Source organism: Desmodus rotundus, chromosome 4 (assembly GCF_022682495.2).
Source record: "Desmodus rotundus isolate HL8 chromosome 4, HLdesRot8A.1, whole genome shotgun sequence".
Lineage (NCBI taxonomy): Eukaryota > Metazoa > Chordata > Mammalia > Chiroptera > Phyllostomidae > Desmodus > Desmodus rotundus.
The window spans coordinates 96,578,017-96,597,734 of record NC_071390.1 but is presented as its reverse complement, the minus strand read 5'-3'; the positions used below and the strand labels follow the sequence as shown (position 1 = coordinate 96,597,734).

The window sequence follows — 19,718 nt, the reverse complement described above, 5'->3', positions numbered from 1 at the left end:
CAATGCTTATTTTTTAACACAGGAAATTCTCAAAGATTTTTCAGAAAGTGACTTCCACAGCATAAAGACTGAATTTCAACAAGTACTAAGTAATAGGAAAGAAATGACCCAGTTTTTGGAAGAGTGGTTAAAGACACATTTTGATATAGAAGAGTTTAAAAATGGTATCCAGAAAGAAAATGATAGGGTTTTTCAAGTGAATAAGTTCTATAATAACAGAATAATTGTAAGTAGTAATTTTTATTATGCTACTTCATTCTTTTTGTTGTTTGTTTTAATTTTTCTACTTCATTCTTAAAAGGACTTAGAGCAACTGGATTTTAACTGTTTCATTTATTCATATATGCTTTGTGAAAAAAATTAACAACTTCCTCTAAAATATTATGCTTCCTTAAGATACTTAAATGTATCCATTTATACTGGTAAAGAAGATAACAAAAACATGGCTGTGTAGTAATCAATTTCCACTTGTAAAATCTTGAATCTTCTTACCTTTTCTTTTTCACTTTTCCTTTTTCACTTTTCACTGCTTTTGCCAGAATTGAGCCTTTTCCCTAAGAGCAGCCTTAGACAAGGTGACACAGGAGTCAGGCACAGCCACACACAGGCCTGGCGAGCTACTTTAGGAAGGCCTCGTGTGCTTTTCATCTCAGTGGGTCACTATCATATGCACTATCCTTCAACCTGAGGTTCAGAAATGTGGTTTGTATCATTGTTCCCAAGGCGATTGGCCCTAGTAGACAGATTCATAAGAAGCATCATTGCTTAAGATCAGTTACTTAATGTGTTGTACTTTTCACTGATCCAAATATTAATTCTGCTTTCTGAAGTAATCCCTACTTTATATAGCTGATAAAATATGTAGTAATCAGGAAGTTGCTTCTTATATATACAATTGGAACAAAGGGAGCTGGAGTATACAGTTTGTAAGATTAGCTTATTTCATGTGTTTGGGTAGTTCTTTCCTAACACTTTGATTTCATCTGGAAACTATACTTAAATCACATTGAAATATAGATCATGTTTAATGGATAGTTAATCTAATTTATTGAATACCCGGAGCAAGCAAAATAGTAAATGAACTTTAAAGAAAAAAGTCTGCAATCTATAGAGAAAAGAATAAAACCCCTGTTTAGATAAGATAAAGTCCATATAATTCAGATAAACTCCATATAATTTTCTTGTAGTAGTGAGAGTCTAGTTGTATCTAGAAAGCTGGGATTTCTCCCATGTGGGTCAGCATTGCTTAGCTTCTTTCAGCATCTGACAGTAGGAATTGGTACCTGTGGTGTGAGGTCAATATGTAACCGAATGCTTTGAAAGCCAATACTCGAGAGGCAGGTGCTGATGTAAAGGAAAGTGGTTTTATTCAGGTGCCAGCCACCTGAAAGTTGGGGGATTCTCATCTCAAAGCCCATCTTAGCTTCCCAGGTGTCCTGGCTAGTTCATATAGGGAACCATGGGAAGAGGGGACTAAGGAATTTCTGGTGACGTGAAGGTTCTCAGCTCTGCCCTGGGGTGGTTTCAGTGTTACTTCCTGCGAGCATCATCAGATAGTTTCATCGCTCCATCTGCAGTTCTACTGCTGATATCTGGGAAGAGGACGGGCAGGCGGCGTTTCTGCTGATTCTGATAGGAGCCACTGATACCCAATTCTTGTGGTCAGGGTCATCCCTTGGTTAAGGGAACTGCAACTACGATGTCTACAAAATATTGACAAGGAAACTTTCAATACATGAATCTTCTATGAGTTGGTTAATACAGCCTATATTCTATAATTACCACCTAATTAGTGTATTATGTTTATTTCAATTGCTGTTAAAATTAGTCCAGAGCCAAGGAGAGTCCAAGGTGCCAGCAAGAATACAACTAATTTGGGGTCCATGTCTGATAGAATGACCATAAAGCCAGGAAGCAAGTTGAAGATAAGACCGATAAGCCACTTTGATGAGAACAAAAAGAATATCCTACAGGAATTCGGAAGTAAAAAGGATGACATGAGGAATTTCTGAGTTAGTTATCCTTTGATGTAAAAGATAGTATTGATTGTGATTCCCTGCACAGATTTATAAAATTTTCAGATTAGTTATTAAAAGTCAGTGAATTCTTTTCCCTGTAAACACTGAGGTTTGGAAAGAAACAGGATAATTGATTGTCTTTAAATATACTTGGTGTGCTCTGCTATTAGATGTCAGTTAGTGTTTTGTTATGAGTCATAACGTAAAGACTTCAACCTCCACAGATCTTTAAATTCCTTTTCATATGTTTGTACTGATTTAACAACAAGATTATCATCTTCCAAATCAGTGTGAATCCTTTCCAGTCCTTATTCTTCTTTTACTCTCCTCATCAACATCCAACATCATCTGAAATTTCAGAACCAATGCACCATAAAGAATGTTCACATTCTTTTATGTTGTTCACATACTGTTCTAGAATGTTCTGAAACTGAATTTCAACATATACCTTGTCCTAGAGTTGTAGTATTTTTCATAGTGCTTTTTTTAAGTATGTGGTTGTGGTTTTACTATTCAATAGGCTATCGTGAATGAATCAACAGAGTTTGAGCAAAGAAATGCCAGCTTAGCCAAAGAATGGGAACATGACCTGAAGTCAGTGAAAGAGGAAAATGAAAAGCTATTTAAAAACTACCAAACTTTGAAGATCTCTCAGACACCTGGTGCCCTTGCTAATGCTACTACACAAGACGATAAGAATCTTCATGTTACATCAAGAGCCAAACAACAAGTCACAGATGTATGTGGTTTTTTTAATATTTTTTCAATTTTCACCTTCATAACAGAGTTAAAGATGTATCTTATATAACATTCAGAGCAGAATTATAGTATTCAATGTATTAATTAAGGAACATGGACCATCTGTGTGTGTGTGTGTGTGTGTGTGTGATGGGCTTATTTTTTAAATATAGTTCTATTGTTTCTATCACTCAATTAGATTAAGCTGGACATTATATGAGCTCTTCCCTTCAGATTATAAAACAGAAGTAATTCATAGCTTAATTTTTAATGTATTTTATTGATTATATTATTATATTTGTCCCAATTTTTCCCCCTCTGCCCGTCTCCTCCCGGTACCCCCATTCCCTCTGGCAGTACCCCCTTAGTTCATGTCCATGGGTCATGCATATAAGTTCTTTGGCTTCTTTATTTTCTGTACTGTTCTTAACATACCCCTGTCTATTTTGTACCTACCAATTATTCTTTTTAATCCCTGTACCTTTTCCCCCATTCCTTCCCTTCCCCCTCCCAGCTGATAACCTTCCAAATGATCTCCATGCCTATAATTCTGTTCTTGTTCTTGTTGTTTGTTTAGTTAGTTAGTTTGTTTAGATTAAGTTGTTGTTAGTTGTAAATTTGTTGTTCTTTTTATTTGTTCATAGTTTTGATCTTCTTTTTCTTAGATAAGTTCCTTTAACATTTCATTTAATAAGGGCTTAGTGATGATGAACTCCTTTAACTTGACCTTATCTGGGAAGCACTTTATCTGCCCTTCCATTCTAACTGATAGCTTTGCTGGATAGAGTAATCTTGGATGTAGGTCCTTGCCTTTCATGACTTTGAATACTTCTTGCCAATCCCTTGTTGCCTGCAAAGTTTCCTTTGAGAAATCAATTCCTTTGTAGGTAACTCTCTTTTATCTTGCTGCTTTTAAGATTATCTCTTTATCTTTAATCTTTGTCAACTCCAGTCATGAGGATGAGTCGTGGTGTGGTCCTCTTTGGGTCCAACTTGTTTGGGACTCTCTGTGCTTCCTGGATTTATATGTCTATTTCCTTCTCCAAATTAGGCAAGTTTTCTTTCATTATATTTTCAAATAAGTTTTCAATTTCTTGCTTTTCCTCTTCTCCTTCTGGTATCCCTATGATTCGGATGTTGGCACCTTTGGAGATGCCCTGGAGTCATCTTATAATATCCTCATTTTTTTAAAATTCATGTTTCCTTTTGCTGTTTAGGTTGAATGTTTATTTCTTCCTTATGTTCCAAATCATTGATTTGCATCCCACCTTCCTTCCCTTCTCTGTTGCTTCCCTGTAGATTTTTCTCTATTTCACTTTGTGTAACCTTCATGTCTTGCTTTATGTTGTTGCCACACTCAGTGAGTTCTCTGAGCATCCTGATCGCCAGTGTTTTGAACTCTGTATCTGATAGGTTGACTATCTCTGTTTTGTTTAGTTCTTTTTCTGGCGTTCTGTTCTATTCTTTCATTTGGCCCATATTTCTTTGTCTCCTCAATTTGGCAGCCTCCCCATGTTTGTTTCTGTGTATTAGATAGAATTGCTTTGACTCCATCTTACCAGGGTGTCCTGTTGTAGAAAACACACCATAAATTGTGTGGGGCAGAGTCTTAGGTAATCGCCAGGGCAGGGCAACCAGCTTCATTGCTTTGTGGCTCTGTGTGGGGAGGGGACTCGCAGAGAGCACTGTGCCACTGCCTGCCTTCTGGACATTTCCCCAACACTCGCCCCATTTCCAGTCACTTTACCCCTCCCTGTATGTGACTGGCATCCTTCCAGCTGTTGCCCTGGTATTGAATCCCAGAGTGAGTGGGTTTGTGTACACTTTAAGATCTCGGGAGCCCTTTGAGCGAGGTTTTCTGAAAATCCAGCAGTTTCTTCCACCTTCCCAACTCCCACAGGTTTTTTCATCCAAAAGTTATGGGGATTTATCTCCCCGGTGCTAGAACCCCGGGCCGTGCAATCTGGCTTAGGGCAGGGATCACTCACTCGCAAGGTCCCTCTTCCGATTTTTATCCATCACACGTGAATGCAGTACTGCCCTGTGCGTTCTGCCTCTCTGCACCCTACTGCATTTGCACACCTCTCCACCTCACCTCCACCCCTTTTACCCATGGGGATGATGTGGCTTCTTCAAGTCCTTAGGTATCAGACTTCCACACAGCTCGATTTTCTGACAGATATGGCTGTTATTTGGTGTGAGATTTAGTTGTAATTCCTGTGTGTGGTTGCAGGAGGCAAAACATGTCTACCTATGCCTGCATCTTGTCTGGAAGTCCTCATAGCTTAATTTAAATAATGACTATATGTGCCATGTAAGGTGTTATTACCCTACATTATAAATTTCCTCAAGTGTGTGACTTTTTATTAAACTATAATCTGTGTCTGTATATAGAACTAGCTTAGAGGGAAAGAACAATTTTACTTTTTCCAATTAGTATCTAAGCTTTTAATATTGGTTAATATTATAATCAAAAATATAAAAGGCTAAAAATATAATAGATTTGTTATGCAGATTAACCGGTGTCCAAAAATTTGTAGTTATTTAAATAATCCAGTTACTTTATTCATATTAAAGATTTTATTTATCTACTTTTAGAGAGAGGGGAAGAGGGGAAGAGAGGAAGAGAGAGAGGGAGAGAAACATCACTGTGGGAGAGACTGTCTCTCACACGTGCCCTGACCAGGGTCCGAACCCACAACCTAGTCATGCTCTCCCTGACCAGGAATCGGACCAGCGAGAGCTCTGCGGGCCAGTGCCCAATCCGGGCAGGGCTATTCAGTCGCTTTATTAACCTCCCTCACTTGGGAACCTGTAAAGCAAACATGCTATTTTATGTTGTTAGCCTACTAAATGAGTTAGTGGGAACCAAAAGTAAATTATATTTGTCATTTTTACCATGGTAAATACTTACAATAAGTCATAACCACTAGTTTAATAATTACCACTGGAAACTAGAAGAACCTGAGTATACAGTTTATTAACTTTCTTATCACAACAGACTTCAGTCAACTGGTATATAAAAATAGTGGAAATATGAAGCTCATCTACCAAAACATAAGATAAAGAGGCAGAAGGAAATTCCATCTTCAGTTACCCCAGGAAAAATACCCTACCAGTAATAAAATATATGCCTTTATTTTGGTACGTAAGCCAAATTAGAGCAGTGTAGAGTATTTTGGTAATGGTGCAGGAATAGGCAAATAGAGCAGTGGAATGGCACAGAGAGTTCAGCAGTATATTTAATATATGGTAATGGCAACCTTGGACTCAGTGGGGAAGGGGTGATCCACTCATTATTTGATTCAGAACAACCAGATAGCCATCTGGCAGAAAATAGGTCTGGATTCCTACCTTACCCATTAAACAAGAATAAATTCTGGGTGGGCCAAAAAACAAACATTCTCCAGAAAAACCTGCATGCGTGTAGATGAGAATAATCTTATAAGTGTGAACAAATTCAGGTACTTTTGTACTTGCAAAAATCCAGAAAGTAACCTCAATGTTCACCAGTAGGTGATGGGTTAACTAATTTATGATATTTTCATGAAACAGGATATGTGTATCTGTGAAAACAAAAATGTAAGAGATCTGTGTGTGTTGATAATGGAAAGTTTAGGAAAATATATATCAAGTTATAAAACATATGTAGTAGTATATGTTTGGTATGTTCCTATTACATGTGTGGCTGACTATTTTTATAAATTGTGTCTTTATGCATGCGTAGATACACATAGAAAGTTTCTGGGAGGACATGCGTGAAAGTGTTTAATAGTCATTGCTTGGGGTCTGTGATGGGGAAACACCCTACATTTTATGCAGTTGAATTTTTCCACATGCTTGTGTTTTTCATTTGGAAATCTAGGTAATGACAATACAGGGAAAGATACATCTATTACTTTAAAGGGGCAATTAACAAATGTACTTTACTGTTAATTTAAAATGTGAGTGAAAATTTAATATGCTTAGGACTTTACTGTGCCAACCAATAAATAAAATAAACAGTAAACATAATGTAAAATCTGGGCATTTTTAGTCCAAAAATCATCAGCTTCTAAACAAAGAAATAACGCATGCATAAATTGTGTGACATTTGGCTTCTCTTCTACCCTTTGCTAATGCAATTTGTAAAAAATTAATATCGCTATATGATCATCTTTGTCTTAAACCTACATAATATGATTCTGTCTTCATGGCAGACCTTACATATCTGTCCTTTTTTTGACAGAAAATTCAAGAGCTGGAAACTTCGTTACGTGAAGCTAAAGAAAGTGCTGTGCATAAGGAAGGCAAGATTATAAAGATGCAGAAAGAACTTGAGATGACTAATGACGTAATAGCAAAACTTCAAGCTCAAGTTAATGAATCAAATAAGTGTCTTGAAAAATCAAAAGAAATGATCCAAGTACTTCAGGTAACTTCACAAATTTATTTTATAAACAAAAGGGGTGGTTTTTTCCTTTTACTGTTGAATTTAGCAGATCATTTGGAAATCTAATCTTTTATCCAACTTTCTATTAGCTATGTATGTGTCCTGTTCAGTATTCCAGCTTTGAAAAAGCAAGGGACAACTTAGAAGTGAAATGCAGTATATTATCATGCAAAATAATGAATTTTTTATCTTCCTAGCAAAATAATTTTTAAAAGACATAGAGATATTATTCTTTATAGTTTAAGATGTATGTTTATCTTTTTAAATACTTATCTAAATATTTAACATTCATTATTAGATAAGTATATTTTAAAATTCTTCTTTCTTTTTTCTCTATTTGAAGCCCTTGTTATCGAGTCCCACCTAGTGGGTGGTAGCCTATGGGCTGACTCTGGCCTGTTTCCTTATGGACATAACAGGCATTTCAGTGTTTTTCAACTTGAATGTTACTGCACGCCACACTCTCATGCATCCCATCCTTACCACTCCCTTTGGATTGGCCCCAGCCACTTCTCACATTTCTACTACTTGAATCTGACCCTAATAGACACTTTAGGTTTGCTGTTCCAGCTCTGGCGTCTTGTCCTTCCTGTTAAAATTAGAAAGACATCAAGAATGTCTTCTCTTTTCATTATTTAACATTTATTCAATGAGACATTATTCATTAAAAAAAGAATTATGTATGTATGTATTTATATGGGAATAATTTTTTTGTGAGTAGAAAGTAGATATATTTATGTCACCGGATTGAACCATCTTTGAATATAAAATATCCCCAATATGCTATATGATACTTTATGTCTTAAATTCAGTTCTAGTTTTATGTTGTTGTTCTCATATCTTTTTGTTTCATTTTTCTGATTACCTTTATCTACCCTTTCATTATCTTCAACCTTTGTGTTTCATTTTATCATTTTTTAATTGGGAAGAGAATTTGTTTTAAGAACTAAAATTCATATGTTCTCTAATTACATGTTAGTTTCTAATAGCTTCAAATATACTTCACACCAAGTATCTATTTGTTATTTATTTTAGCCTTAAAATTTATGCCTTTCCTACTTTTTATATATTTAGAGTTTACTGTTTTAAAATGCTTCTACCAAATAAAAGCAGTCACAATTCTTTGAAACTGCTCTAAAAATTTTTTTTTTTCTGTAAAAAATTTAGGACAAAGTTGCTTTAGGAACTAAACCTTATAAAGAAGAAATTGAAGATCTCAAAATGAAGCTGGTGAAAACAGACCTAGAAAAAACGAAAACTGCCAAGGAGTTTGAAAAGGAGTATGTATTTGCCTTAACTGATATGACTTTAATGCTTAAATTTTCTTACTAATAATATACTGCTTTTCATTGGTTAAGTTTTGAAAATATCTGAAAATATTGTTTGCTTTCTTAAAGTAAGTACAAATAGCCACAGATTTTAAATTTATTAAGCTCTCATTACAAATGCAAAGATTTTTTAAAATAAGCACAATTCCAATCAATTAATAACACACTATGTCTTTGGATGCTTCTTGCTTAATCATATATAAAAGTTTACATTGGCCTTTTTGTGCTTGAAATTGAATGTTAAGAAACTGTGTATGTGTATGTTTGTGCATTTAGCAGTTTGACTAAAGTTTTGTTGGTTCTCTTAATTTCGTTTCTTCTTCCTATTGTGTTTTTGCGTAAAGATTGTATTGGGGCAAAAGTAGGATTACAGTTTATATGGAAAATAATACAATAATTAATAAAAATACAAGAGTAAGCTATTTCACATACAACTGTAAACCTACTTTTGCCACACCCTGTAATTCCTTTGAAATTATAGTACCTCATGCACAAGAGCATATTTTTCATTGATTTATCTATATATAGCACTCTACATAATAGCATGCCTAAAGTTCTTTGTGGTATACCATAATGAAAAGAACATTAAACAGAGTCGGGGAAACTGATTTAGAAATACAGTGTTGCTACCTACTAGTATATCACATGGGCAGGTGGTTTAATCTGTCTGCTCCTCACAGTCATAATCAATAAAAGGGTAGGTTTGTGTTAGAGGATTTCTTAAGATTCCTTCTGGTTCCAACACTTTATTCATCCTATATACCCTTAATAAACATTTAATGGTGATACCCAATTTTGCTCAGAAAGTAAGCCCTGTGAATCTCTATGCATTCTAACCAGCCTTCCATTGATAAGACCATTGGTTTTAATGAAACGTAATACATACTGAGTTCTTCATTATAAAAGCAATTTTACTTACAAAATAGAATCAGCAGATACTTTCCATCCCTAAGAAAGTCAGAAAGTCTTAGAGTTTATCATTACTGATTAGTGCTCTAGTTCACAGTTCATAGTGTGTCTTTCTACGGGAGAACGATGAGCAGAATTTGACTTTTTACTGCATCACCTTAAACCAGGGCTGCACGCAGGGCTGGCTCTCCTGACGGTGGAGAAAGGAAGCTGCCTTTTACTTTCAGGTTCTGGTAGTTGTTGTACCTACAAGATCTTTCTAAAACCTCATGGTAACAGCCCAGTTATTTTATGGTGCCTTCAAATATGATTTTGCTCAATGTCCAATTAATAGCTATGGAGCTTCTAGAAATTTCAGAACAATTGGTTTCTCAATGTTAATATTGATACCGCAACCAAACATACTTCAGATGTGATGTTGTTGTAGCTATGAAGTGCGTGATACAAGGGAGGGTGCCATGCAGGCTACTACTTACCTGCTGCTACTTATGGATACTAGTCAGTGCGATGTATCTTCCTAGAAGATTCTTGACAACAGTCCTGTGTATTCTTCCTCTAAAAGTTAGTTGCTGGGCTTTTACATATTCCTGTTGTTGTTTTAATTAGAATTGCATCTACAAAAACCACTGTAGAATATCAAAAAGAAGTTATAAGGGTATTGAGAGAAAATCTTAGAAGAAATCAACAAGCCCAAGACACCTCAAGTAAGTAGCAAACGTTGGTATTTCCAGATCCCGTCCATTTTGCTCCTCACTGCACTTCTGTATTCCGAGGACTACTTGATACGTGTGACAGTCGATAGTGAACTTAGGTGAATCACTAACTTATAAGAACTACTTTTAAAATGAATTCATTGCAATTGTATTTATTCTGTGACAGCTCCTTAGTTTTACTATAATGTCAGGCATTTAACCATTATAGATTCTTGAAAAATATGAATTTTACCTTTGAATTATCAGATCTTTACATAGTGAAGACACCCGCAGTACTATAAAAGAAGGACGTACCTATCAAAGTAGAAGTACCCTTCTCAATAAACACCCAAACACATCTTAGTAGAATGGTAACAATATGCACAGTAAAAACATACTATATTCAGCCATATATATGCGCACCCATGTTTTTGTGAGCATTATGCGTGGGATTATTATACCCATTATGACAGCCATGGTTTGTCATCACTACACCCATGTATAAGGCTTATTTCTTCCTCAAAAACTTGGGCAAAAAAAAGGTGTGGGTTACACATAGCAAAATATGGTAATCAGTGCACAATATAAATCAGTAAACATCCTACTTGTTCTTAACACTGAAAATACAGAGTTGATGCTTACTTGTAAACTCTTTAAAATTTGTCTTAGGTATAGTTTTCAAATCTAATGATCAAATTTCTGCAAATACATCCCTCAAACTGTACCTTTTTCCATATCTCCATTTCCTGTGTTTCATCTTCCAAGAGAGAGTATGGAGCAGTAGGTGGGGCAGTTCTGTGTCACAGAGCGAGCACTGATCCAGAAGTCAGGGGCAGGTCTCTCAACCGATTGCCGTCCCTGGATGACTGAGCCCTCATGGGGACCGCACTTGACCTCCTAGTGCTTGTTATAAGATTCATACTAAAAGCGGTGTGTGAAAGCACACTTCAAATTCTAAATGTCAAGCAAACATACGATGATAGTTGTGTGTATTGGTGTCTACTTATTCAAAACAGAAATCAGAGATAGTGTTAAAGATATTGTCAAGTACATATTTAGTCTGAACATCCCTAGTGCCTGTTGCAGCTCCTACCTGGAAAACTTCAAGGAATAAAAATAGAACCGAGGACTCTGTGTTACATTAGGGCCAGGATAATGGGTCTTGATTTGTAAGTAATTCTCAGGTACACAGTGTACCTGAATTCAAAAGAAAATGGGCATTGAGTGTTTTCACCCCACCTTACTGTTTTGTAAATCGTCAGTCATTTGGTGGACTGCTCAACTTTAGAAACTCCTCACATTTCTATGCAATTTTACCTCAAATTTACAAAACAGTTCCTTATAATACTTTTCATGCACACAGTGTAGAATATGTGATAATATATGCTTTCATGCTTTCATGTGATGCTAGGGCTGGTTTGGTTGACAAGTACGCGTTGAGCAGAGTGCACTAACTGACTGGGGTGAAGCCCCCACACACGCTCTGACTTGGAAAAAGCCCTTCGGGGGATTCCACTGACGTAGAAGGTTGGTCAGTGGAAGAAAACTCTAACTAGAGGGGGTTGCTGCTGCTGCATTCATGGTGAACGATCTTAGCAGGATTGTGGTAGTGGAAATGGTGGGTGGAGAATAGCGGAAAGGGTTCTAGAAATATTTAGAATTGATGATGGAACAGAATTGGATGCAGTAGAAGGAGGAATTCAAGGATGATTTCCAGGGAGATGGTAGTTGAGGTACGTTGGAATTTATGGTGACTTCTGGCACTTAGTACTGTTTCCTTTGTTTTGAACTTTAGAAATAATTAAAATTGTCACCTGTCTGTGTATTTGCCCCCCACAGTGGTATCAGAGGATAATTATTCTCAACCTTCCAGTAAGCCCCTAACCTGTGGAGGTGGCAGTGGCATTGTACAAAGCACAAAAGCTCTTATCTTGAAAAGTGAATATGCACGACTAAAAAAGGAAATTTCTAAGTTGAAGCAGCAAAATGAACAGCTAATAAAGCAAAAGAGTGAACTGTCCAGGTAAGAGCTGCTTACGTGATACAGAAAGTATGCTTATGGCTGGTACATGTGGGGGAGGATGATAATGTGCACATACATATGGGGGGTGTTTTGCAATTAGCAACCCTTTACATATATGGGGAAAGTAAATTTTAGAGCTCATGTAGTGTGTAAGTCCATATACCAAAGTCAGTGCGTCTTTGCTCAAAAGAGAACTTCATAGGTCTGTTATTGTAGCCTATTTCCTTTTACTTTATGAACAATTCTAACAAACTTATTTGGCTTCTGCCAAAGATGAGAATCTAGTGCTGATCTCTACTAATGATACTGCAGAAGAAAAATACGTGTTAAACAAATAATTATACAACTAACCAAGTCTTGGTAATGAGTGCTATTAAACAACAAAAACAACAAGTGAAACATTATGAAAGGGTATACCGGAGAGACCAGACCTTATCTAAGCGTTGGGAAGGGTGGTGGTCAAGAGACTAATCTATGAGTACATCTGAAAAACGAGTGCAGGGTAGGCTGGATGAAAGGGGAGACGGGTCAGCCTCTGGGCCAGGAACGGCGTGCGCACAGGCCGGGAGTCAGGGAGAAGAACCAGTAGGTGGCCTGAAAGACATCCATTGTGGCCAGAGCATGGAGAATGAGACAGCTGTAAGATGAGGAGCCACAGGTAACTGGTCCACGTTCCACAGGCCCTTCTAGAACAACCTGAGGAAGTTTGGGTGGCACCCTAACGTGGCGGGAGGGCCACCTCCCCTGGTGGGGTCAGATAACATGGATGGCTACCAGAGCAGCACAGGGGAACCCAGCTTAGGAATCTTGTTTGTTATAGTCCAGGCCAATAAATAAAATGAAGAATGGTGATGAGGGGGAATAAAAATACAGAGATGAATTTGGGAGATAAGTAGGGGGTTGCATCAACAGACTTGGCTGACTGACAAAATGAAGGAGAGCAGGGCCTCTGGGATGGCTTCCCCGGCGTCTCTGGAGGAGCCAGAGAAAGGCTGGTGGGGTTCTGTAAGAGTCAGGACTATGATCCAGAAACACTCAGTGTCCTAGTTTGAAATAAGGAAGGCGCGTTAAAGACTCGGCCCAGCAGACTAACTCTTCAGTAGATAAGTCAGTCCAGATATCTGGTCAATTTGGAAACCTAGTGTCGCGCCCTGAGCTTTCTTTTCAGGACTCTGCGCTCACAGGTTTAACTCTATTTATAGGGACCTCATTTCATTCTCTGAGCTGTAGAGATACACCAGACGAAGCAGTGGGTTGACATTAAAATATAAATATGATAAAATAGTGATTATATGTTATGTTTATTTTACCATAATTTTTTAAGTGTTTTGCATGCATCCATTTCAGGAAATGAGCAGTCTTACAGTCTCCTTTCTTCCCCTCACCTCCCCCCCGCAGTTTAAGCAATAATCATCTTTCCAATGAGGTTCTCAAAGAAGTAACCTGTGAGAATTCTCCAAAGTCTCCGGAAGTGACTGGAACAGCTTCTGAAAAGAGACAGCGCACGCCCTCTCAGTGCAGGGAACGCAATGTACAAGATCCCGTGCCAAAGGAGTCACCAAAATCTCGGTTTTTTGACAGCCGATCGAAGTCTTTCCCATCCCCACATCCAGTTCGCTATTTTGATAACTCGGGTTTAGGCCTTTGTCCAGGTGGGTGAATATGTCATGGTTACTTGGAAATCAGAGGTAAACAACTGGAACTTAATATGTGGCCCCAAAGGGCAGGTTTAGACGAGAGAAGAAGTAGGTGAGCAAGTGGCAGGGCACAGACTTCATTTGCTGTCTGTCTCTGAGAGTTTCTCCAAAGCACGGCACTGAGGTCCAGGCACTTTCTACCCCAAGTGAACGCTTTATTCTGCCCCTTAAACCCTTGAGCTTTTCCCAAGGAGAGACAAACACCTCTCCCCAGGACATAAAGACACTGCGCTCTAAACAAAACTTTTACTGAAAAAGACTTTGTCATCATTGCAACGGGCCAGTATTCCCAATAGCATTATGGACTTGCATCATTTACTTATTAATTCATTCAAAAACCAATTTTTTGACCAACTGTGTGTCACATATTAGACCCAGATGGTACATTGATGAGCAAAACCAGACATGGTCCCTGCCCTACCAGAGCTTACAGTCTAATCAGAAGTGTAGCTGATAATCAAGTAGTCCAAAAAAAGGTAAAATTCTAGAATGCAAAAGCCTTTCAGGTTTACTAATGGGTTTTTATTCCAGGAATATTAAGGGAACTGAGGTCTAAGAGGCGGATGTGAATTAGCTTAGCAAAGAAGGGAGGGAGAAGCACTCAGGCAGGTAAAACGTGACAGCCCCAGAGGAGGGAACAGTTGAACTGAATACGGTGTGGCCAGGGCACAGTGAGCCCAGGCCTTTGTGGGCAAAGTCAGGGAAGCCAGGGAGGTAAGAGCCGAGCCTGTGGGGCTTTGTAGACCATGCAAAGGAATTCTTACTGAGTCTTACTTCTTCCTGACAGCATGTAGAGAGAGCCTTTGAAAGATTTTAAACAACAGCAGGGGAACATAACATTTTGAAAACATTACCTCCTGTGTGAGGTAACCAACAAAATAGTAAGAGCAAGAGTTTATAACAGTTGCCGAAATGAGAGTGACAGTAGGGTGGACTTGGGCAGGTGCAGCAGAGATGGAGAGATTTGGGAGTGAAATCAGCAGTGCTGGGTGCCAGCAGTCTGAAAAGTGCTCTTGGAAGTGTTGCAAGGCCCAAAACCAGTTCGGAAGCTGGTCAAGGGGGTTAGCCATCCCCTTCGTGGAGTACTGTTTAACAAATATTTAAGGACCTTCAATTAGTTAGTATTGCTATATATACACACACACCATTTTAGAAGAGTTTTAAAAAACTGACAAACTTTTATAATCACCATTTTTATTTTAGTTGATAGTGCCTGAAGCACAGGCATAATATGAATTAATCCAACCACAAGTAAAACCATTTAAGTCTGTTTATCAATATGTGGATCTCTCTGGTACTACTTTTCAGTGAGATGAACAAAAGAGTAGGCTGGGGGAAGACGTAAAGCAATAAACTGACCAATTCACAATTCAAGGACATACTCCCAACTTCAATTAGTAAAATATCAGTCTAGAAAAAACTGCCAGTCTTTAATTTTAGTTATAAAAGGAAATCTAAATTATCTCAAGAACATAAGATAATCGGCAAGACCAGTCATGCTAGATTGGCGGTTGGCCCGTGAGCAGTGGGGCGGGGGCCGGAGTGCCGGCCGCCCGCGCGTGTGAAAATGCACAGGTACCTTTAGACCCCGCCAGAGACTTAGCTGCTAGTAGCCTGGTGTGGACTGGGAGCCTTAGTAACGTGAAGAGTCAATTAACACCTATTTTATATGTGTTACATACTGTATTCCTATAAGAAAGTAAGCTAGACAAGAGCAAATATTAAGAAAATCACAGGAAGAGAAAATAATTTATCATATTTACTGAAGGAAATTCACATGTAAGAGTTCCTATGCAGTTCAAACCTGTTGTTCCAGGGTCACCTGTACTTTTATAAATATAATAATTTGAATGTTTATTGTTAATAAACAAATAGATGCAGTTGAAGTCCTTTTAAAGGCTAAAAGTTTTTCACAGATGTCTAAATATTCTCTAAAATGCATACTATTTTAGCACACTATTTTTTTTTCCCTAAAAATGAGACAAAAGCCAAACTCAATCCATGTTTGGTTTACTTTGTATCTCAAATTTGTGACTTCGAATAAGACTTATCGTTTCTTGGTTTTATGTACAACATAGCTCTTCGTGCAGTTCATTTTACGAGAACGTGGGGTATGAACTTCTCCATCTCTGATGCAGGGAAGTCCACCTTTCTAATGACCAGACGTGAGGAAATTAGTGGTCACGTTGCCACATTTCATTTTTCATGTCTCTGCTGTCTTCACACTCTTTGCACTTCAGTTGTATTTGCTTTGTGTATGTTTTATTTTAATAAGATTGCTTTTGTTTGTCTGTTTTTTCTCTCCTCAGAAGAGCCACCTGCCGGAGCAGAGAACGTGGATCCTCGGTCAGGTTCTCGTCAGACCTTTTCAGAGAAAGACCTGCCCGAGTGCAAGATTCAGTAGGGCCCTGCTCTGTCACTTTCCCGGCATTCCTTGGTCGTTACTTTATGTGTCTAACCCTGGCAATTATGTCACAGTCCAACTTAATTTCGATTCGGTTTTAATTTTGCCACTAGAATTAGAAGGTGAAAGGACAGGAGATTAATGCATTCTCGTCATTTAGAATGGTAACAGCAACGTCATCATGAATGTGGTAATACTTCAGAAGTTGACCTGTCATATTTATTTATATTTTTTTTAAGAATAAAGTTATTGAGGAAATTTCTAATCTAAATTGTATCCATTTTTATTACTGTAAAGTTATCAACATGTGATTTAAGGGAATTATAACTCCTTGTTTAGTGCCTTAAACATTCAATAAATAGTTTGTGAGTCCTGTACTGTGGTTAATAGTCCTTCAGTGGGCACCGGGGTGTAGTTGCTTCTCCTCTCTTGTTTGTTGACACGCAGAATTTTGCCCTGAAAATATCCACATGCTTTCTGGAGTTAAGTTGTTAGGGGGTAACAAGGGCTATGACCTTTCATTTTCTGGTCTTAATCTTCCTTTTGCTGTAGTAACTACGACAGTTCTTTTCTGTTTCCCACCCACCCCACTTACTATACAAGCACTCTAAATTGGTTGGTTTGTTATTGAAATTTGTGCTCTTTGGCACTTCGTGCCCCTACCCTTTCATTTTAGACATGAGGAAACAGCACCAGAGCTTCTATCAAAACGAAGTGTTCTAAAGCTGGGACGCCACATAAGTAAGGCATCTGCGAATGGGCTTCATGCAGTCTATTACCCCTGAAAAACCCTGTTAGCCTGGGTGTGGGCTCGTCTCTCCAGGATACTCAGCTTCATACTTTCTTTTGTCATACTCTCAAAGGGCTCTATGACTCTATAAGAGCTCAGAACTGTTTTTAGAGAGTATCCGATATTTTATACCACATGCCTGAAAAATCACATATAACAGGAAGTTACATAAAGTTCAGAACAGAGTTAGTCATTTCAAGGCATTCTTGTCTTTTTGATAAGATGCATTTAAGACGAAATTATGAATGGCAGCATAGCTTTCATTTTTAGTCTGTGTGGTGGCTATTTTCCCTTAGCAGACTGTCATAGGGATTCCCTCGGGCTAAGGAGAAATTGTCTCCTCCTAAAATCCTCTCCCCCAGGTCTGTACCTTAGGAGAGTTGCTTCTGCTTTCCACCCTTACCCAAACAAGACAATATGAAGTGACCACCTACTATGGGCAGATCATTGGTCTAAGCACCAAAAGGCACTGCCTTTGTGGAAATCATACTGTGTTAGAAAACAAACAAATCATGTACTTTTGATTTGAGCTGACAGTATGTAATGGTGAGAAAGATAAGGACCTTAGCCTTGTAGAAATTTAGTCCGCTGACAGTATAGATGGGTAAGCAAATACCTGCAATACCACGTGACTTAGGCTGGTGTAGAGTGAACCTTATTGTTGAAGATTTGTGCACGAAGGGAGGCTGGAGAAAACTGTGTCAAAAAAAGTATTAGACTTGGCCCGGATTAGAAAATTCTCATACCCATTAAAAGCCTTCCATTTACACATTGGAATACTACTCAGCCATAAAAAATGAATTTTTTTTTATGTAAATGGTAAAAAAAAGATTTTACCATTTGCTGTAGTATGGATAGATCTGGAGAACATTATGCTAAGTGAAATAAGCTAGTCAGAGAAAGACAAATACCATATGATTTCACTCATGTGGAATCTAATGAACAAACGAATCTAGAATCTAACAAGGAAAATGGGGACAGACTTGCAGATGGAGAGCAGGCTGACAGTAGTGGGGGTGGGGGTGAGAGGGTGGAAGGATTGAGTAAAATGGAATAAGGACTCATGGACATGAACAGTGTGGTGATTGCTGGGGAGAGCGGGGTATAAGGGGACTAAATGGTAATGGAAAAAATATAAAGATTAAATCTTAAAAATTTCTCAAAAATCAAAAAGGAAAAGCACTGTTAAAGCAAGGGACACAGCCGAATATCCCTACAGTTCACTAGACTCAACACTAGAAGCTACAGTGTGGTAACAAGATTCAGTTTTAGCAAAAGACCTCGCGTGGGCACATGCACGAACTAAGGTCAGGGTTTTAAAGCTTTTTAAAGGACGATTTTTGCTATCCATTATAACTGAATTTCTGATCATTATTCACATTTACCAACACATTGTGCTGATGGTTCCGCATGCTCAGTCCTTCCTCCTTGAGACTTCCCCGAGGTAGACACTGTGGTTACCTTCATGTCACAGATGAGAAAACAGGTTTGGGAAACTAAGTGACTTAACTAGTGAGGGAAAGATACAGGACCTACCTTCATCCTTCTGACTCCACGGTGTTTGTTCTTAACCACTGTGACGGTTGTGAATACGCTTAGCACTAAGAACAAAAACACCTAAAGCAAAGAAAGTACTCTGAAGTTTGTTTTTCTCACATAAGAAGTCCAGGGGAGTTAGTCTAGGGCTCATGCGGCTGTCTTCAAGGAACCAGGTCCCTTTTCTTACTCCACTGTCGTTAGCGTGTGCCTCTGACCTCATACCAAGTCTCATGGCTCTGTCGCAAGGCATCGTATCTACACTCCAGGAGAAAAGCGGGGAAAGAGCAGAAGTCAAAAGCATTTCAGAGAGGCCTCACCTTTGTAAGAGAGAAGCCCTCAGAAATTCCAGATGACGTTTCACTGGCAGCCAGCTCTAGCAGCTAAGGAGACTAGGAATTCAGAGTTTTGCTTTCTGGCTTTTCTAAAGTAGGGGAAAGTGTTGGCTGGGTGCTGAGTGAGACACTTAAGTGCTACATACGCAAGTACCCTGCACATTCACCCTGCCCAATTGCATGCCCAATAAAACGGAAGTTAGTGAGCCTAGCATAGAGGGTTCGTGTGGCCTAGTGCTTTCTTTTCGATCTGTTCTCTGTAGCCAGCCTTGATTTTTTTCTCAGCCAGTGTGTACTTACACCAAAGTTCCCCCACCCAGCCCCTCAGTGTAGTCAGGATGGCTGCCTTCTGCCACTAAACATGTATTAGTGTTAGAATAGACTGAGCGTGACAAAATAACCACAGCTATACCTTCAGCACGGGAGAATTTTTATTTCCCTCCCTCAAGACAATCTAGGTCAAAGACCAGGAAGGAAGGCTCCAGTATCTTCAATGACCTGGGTTCCTTCTATTTTGTTGCTCTCCTATCTTCCACAGGCGATTTCTGGCTCATTCAATCTTGAGTACCTCCAGCACAGCACATAGTAGGTGCAAACAAATGACAAAGACTAAGAGCGCTTAAAGTGAAGGAAATGATTTCCACGTTCTGAGTAAGCTATAAGGTGCTTTTCCACTTTCCACCTTCTGTTGTACTTGGACTTGACAATTCTACCTGACCTCCATTAGATGGCAGCACTTACACAAATATGCCACAGTATATGCATGTGAGACTTAAAAACTGAAGGAACCTGAACTACAATCCCAGCATGCACTGC

General features: G+C 38.5%; 1 protein-coding gene across 6 annotated transcripts in view; it reads left to right on the top strand.

Annotated features, from left to right (window-relative positions):
• CENPE (centromere protein E) overlaps positions 1-16,608 on the top strand; it is a 61,639-nt gene extending 45,031 nt beyond the window's left edge. For all 6 annotated transcript variants that reach the window (XM_045183773.2, XM_045183770.2, XM_045183772.2 and 3 more), the window contains 8 exons: positions 23-226; positions 2,539-2,757; positions 6,985-7,170; positions 8,356-8,468; positions 10,032-10,129; positions 11,957-12,140; positions 13,539-13,792; positions 16,147-16,608. In XM_045183773.2, the coding sequence (XP_045039708.2) occupies positions 23-226; positions 2,539-2,757; positions 6,985-7,170; positions 8,356-8,468; positions 10,032-10,129; positions 11,957-12,140; positions 13,539-13,792; positions 16,147-16,241 (1,353 nt within the window). In that variant the 3' untranslated portion in view covers positions 16,242-16,608. The remainder of the gene's footprint in view (positions 1-22; positions 227-2,538; positions 2,758-6,984; positions 7,171-8,355; positions 8,469-10,031; positions 10,130-11,956; positions 12,141-13,538; positions 13,793-16,146) is intronic.
• The last annotated feature ends 3,110 nt before the right edge of the window (positions 16,609-19,718 follow it).